The sequence below is a fragment of the Scaptodrosophila lebanonensis genome, unplaced genomic scaffold, assembly GCF_003285725.1.
Source record: "Scaptodrosophila lebanonensis strain 11010-0011.00,11010-0021.00 unplaced genomic scaffold, SlebRS2 tig00000053-arrow-pilon, whole genome shotgun sequence".
In the NCBI taxonomy this organism is placed as follows: Eukaryota; Metazoa; Arthropoda; class Insecta; order Diptera; family Drosophilidae; genus Scaptodrosophila; species Scaptodrosophila lebanonensis.
Genome location: NW_022060548.1, coordinates 13,106,731 through 13,111,166, shown reverse-complemented (window position 1 = coordinate 13,111,166; position 4,436 = coordinate 13,106,731). Strand labels below are relative to the sequence as shown.

At 38.5% G+C, this 4,436-nt stretch overlaps 1 protein-coding gene across 1 annotated transcript; it reads left to right on the top strand.

The window, feature by feature from the left end:
* The first annotated feature begins 1,043 nt into the window (after positions 1 to 1,043).
* LOC115624227 lies at positions 1,044 to 2,070 on the top strand. Its single transcript, XM_030518842.1, has 2 exons — positions 1,044 to 1,085; positions 1,159 to 2,070. The coding sequence occupies exons 1-2, from the start codon at positions 1,075 to 1,077 to the stop codon at positions 2,006 to 2,008; spliced, it is 861 nt and encodes a 286-aa protein (XP_030374702.1). The 5' UTR covers positions 1,044 to 1,074; the 3' UTR covers positions 2,009 to 2,070.
* The last annotated feature ends 2,366 nt before the right edge of the window (positions 2,071 to 4,436 follow it).

Genomic DNA, 4,436 nt, shown 5'->3' with positions numbered 1-4,436 from the left:
AAACTGAGAAGAAGCTGAAATTTAAACATTCTTACATAAATATATGAAAAGTTAATTTGAAAAAATCTCTTTTGACAGCCCGCCGCTTTTGGAGTCGGTTGGGAGATGAAGTCCTTCGTCTCGCTTGTCCAATAAGGTGTTGCTGTTAGTATTATTCTTGTTGCTGTTGCTTAAGTCAGAGTCAGTCACTTGCCGTCGACCTGCAGTAGTTGTAGCTGTGCTAGTAGCAGCAGTAACAGCAGCAGCAACAACACCAGCAACAGCAGCGGCAGCATTCACAGCAAACGATGAAAAATGTCCACACACGAGCGCATTTACCCCAATACTTGTACACCTGCCAAGTATACATAGCATGTAGTACTATATATTGCGTTGCTCCCGCTGTTTATATATGTACATGTATGTACAGTACCCACTGGTACTATATATACATATTCATGCACACACATACTGTTGTGTGTATGTACGTCTGTACATTGCCTGGGCTACGTGTATAAATAACGGTAACATTTTAAATCAGTCGCTTGACTGCAGGAAACATCGCAGCATCACCAGCACCATCACCATCATCCATGGCCAGCAACTACAACAACTGACTATGTATGTGCCTGTGTATGTATATAGCAGCGGGTTCTGCTGCTGTTATTATTGTTGTTGTTGTTCACGCTGACATTGACATGTATGTATGTATGTATGAATATATATGGGTGTATGCTGTTGTGCGTTGCCGCAAAATTTCATACTCCATACATTTCACTTTGTGGCGTTTCTTTAGCGATGTCTGTCCCGTTCCCGTCCACACCACACCCCTTCATTTTTTTTTTTTGCCTGCATCATATTTTCTGCAAAATTTATGTAATTTTAACCCATTTTTTCGCACCCCGCTGCCAGCACAAGTGGTTATTAAATCTTGTTACACCGGTAATTGGTTTTCATCTTAAATTTTTAATTAAAAAATGAATTTGCTTTATAGCCTCAGTAGTTTTTTGTTGCCACATCAATCAGTATACAAGCTAGTTGACATTTCTATATTCCAGAGTAACATTTAAATAAATTACGAGTTCACTCTAACAAATGTATGCTACGTAAGTGCAGAACTATTTTACAGACAATACGCTTTCTGCCTTCTCCCATTATATAGTGTTTCTTCACCTTTAGACACGTTATACGACGAGACTTTTTTCGCCGGTTGAGGATACAGGGGAACTGCGATCTGCAGCAATATGCAGTCTGCAATCAACGTATTACTCTCTGGCCAACTTCTCCTGCCTGGCCGCCTAGGATGGCGTACAGTGATGACATGGCTAAAGGAAAATGCAACAAGGGTAGGGGCCCAAAGATCACCATGAAAATCATACCTGCCTCGTGCCCACTCAACATGAGCTATGAAGAGCGCAACCTCCGACTGAAGCGCGTTCTGTCACCGCACCTATCCATCTATAAGGTACAGCTAACTTCAGCAATGTCCATTCTGTTGCGTATTAGTGGAGCGGTGCTGACGGTGGGCATCTGGACATTCGGATTGACGGGATTGTTGGGAGAACGGGACATTGATGACTGGGCCAAGATGATCGAGGGCTTGGAAATCGGGCAAACTTTATTCAATGTTTTAAAATTTCTCATAGTTTTGCCATTTGTTTATCATTTCGTTGCTGGGTCGCGCCACTTAATATGGCACCTAAATGTGTTGCTCTCCAAGCCCGAAATTTACGCTTCTGGCTATGTGGCTATTGCGGTGATATTGGCAGTGGCTGCAGCTTTGGCAATGTTGACAGTAGAACGGGAGGTGGAGGAGGTGGAGGAAGAGGTGGAGGAAGAGCAGCCAAACTGGTTCATTAGGGTGATAAGGAAAATAAAAAATGCAATAGTTGGTGATAAGCCCAAGGAAAAAAAGACTGAAATTGATGTGTCTGATGAAAAGAAACAGAAGAAATATGCCGAGAGTTCCAAAAAGAAACAGGAAAAGATTTTGGTGGACTTACCTGATGATGATAAAAAGCCAAAATAAATGGTCATTGAAATTGTGAAACTTGCAAAAGGCCAAAATATAAGAATCGAAAAAATATTTCATACAGGTTTGCATTTTCAACAAGCGCTTTAATACGAAATCTTTTCAAGCTGGCCAGCTTAAATTGTGCTGCAAAGTGGAAAATTAGTTTGGTTTTTCTGAAAGTCTGCATACGCATACATATGTATGTGTAGTACTATGTATACATATATATATATAGAAGTAGTGGCTTATGAAATGTTTGTTGGACCAGCGCACATATATTGCAAATGCGATTGCCTTATAATGGCATTACCTGCTTCTAGTTGAACGTTATGCCATAGCACATGCACAGACATGTTCTGTTTGTTGACCAACTTAAACATGTTGCGACATCTCCTGTGCCCTCGCACAGTGGCTGCCTAGCGTAGATATATATTTATATAGCATATCTATACGTGCATGCATACATATGTAGTACATACATATGTCACAAATTTATGCGACGATTGGCTGAGCTTATTTGATTTTATAGCTCACAACCCCAACCCTGCCATGAAACTAAGTCACATTGACAATTTGCTTTCGCATAACTCTAAGGCTTTATTAGATTTCCACTTATGTGCGTTTTCGCTTTACTTGGTCGTACAAAAGCTGCATTAAATAAGAAAGTGGGAGCGCGTTTAAAAGCATTTCAAACTGGCGGCCTTTTTATTATTATGCATTATAATGTGGCGGCAAGAGCGAACGAGAATACAAAATTTGATTTTAAGGCTTGCTCATTCATTTGCTTAAGTATATACACACAAAGTGGTTTAATGTAGGAGTGCCACACACTCACGAATACACACACACAAACAAGCCAACACAGTGACAGACAATGATGCTTTCGCCACTCATTTGAAATCATTTCAATTTCATAAAATTCATTTCAGTTGCGCTTCTGTGGTTTTTATTTTTGAGTGCTTCACAGTCTTTTATTTGCTTTACCGTTTGTGCATTTTAATGACGGTGTGAGGAAGAAAGAAAAAGGAGACGGCAACCGGCAGATGGCCGATGGCAGATGAGGGTGATAGGCAATACTTATACATATATATTTAAACTTTGGATATTTGCAGGTTCCCAATACTTTACTTTATTTGACGTCGAATTTTTTATTATTTTATGGGATTTCCGATGTTGAATATGCATATAAATGGATACACGATCCTCATATAACCAAGCACTACCAACTCATTTAAATTGAACGTTCATTTTTCATCTCCACTTTTTTCCAACCATTCATCAAAGGCGCTTTCATCAATCAATCGTTATGTGTAAATAATTCTTACATATCTATCTGTACATGCAGATGTGTATAAATCAATAAACTGAATGAAAGCCTGGTCAGCTCTTGTGCATACATGCACATATTTTAATAAACTTCCCAAAATTGGCATGGTAATAATAATAAAAATTATAAAAAGGAAAACTTTAACACTCTTTGCCACATGCTATGGAAAAGTCTACGCACAACTTTGGCCCAATGCTGACGCCTTTACAGCTGCAAAGTTGAGTATGTTAAAAACTTTTCAACACTCACACTTAAGCCCTTACATGCAAACATACTATATACATATGTGTATGTGTATATCGATATGAAAAACAGCACATTGCTGGAGAAACTTATGTATGCATATAAAATACATTTATTAAAAACAAGGCGACAAGTATTAAAATATCATAATCATTCAACTAACAGGGAACAATATTTCACAACACTTCATGGCAGCCGCAGGATTTTTACCACAAATATCCAGCAACAATATTCGTACTTTCCCTTTTTTCTCCAATCCATATAAATTAAACCGCTATTGGTTAGTAACTTGAGCATTTTCTGTTGGATCTCATTAAGGAGTTCCTGAATAAAAGTTTATATAAATAAAATGCATGTTAATTGAACCTTTATTTACTCGTCGGCTGGCTTCACACACCAAACACACATACATACATAAGTATATGCGCAAGTTCGAATATGTAAAAACGTTCTACAGAGAAGCAAAATCGTAAAAGGTAAAGGCACAGGCACACAAATACACGCACAATCGACTGGTTTTGCGTTTCAAGGAACTCAATATGCGTGCCTGTGTTTAATTAAGATTGAATTTGTATGTGAATGTGGGTATATTTGTATGGGTTGCTGAATAAGAGAGTATGTCTGTCGTATGGCATATGAATAAATGTATGAGCGCATGCATTTAATTTAATTTTCATTTCAATTGATTCGATGACTTTACGTTTCATTTCACGTCTCGATGCGATTTCAATTACTACACACATACTTATTCATACTTGTATACACACGCATAAAGGACATAAAAGGCATTAAACACAAGGCCAAAAACTCGCCTAGATGTCAGTTGGTCTCATGAACGTGTGCGTGGATGTGTGTGTGTGTGTGTGTGTGTGT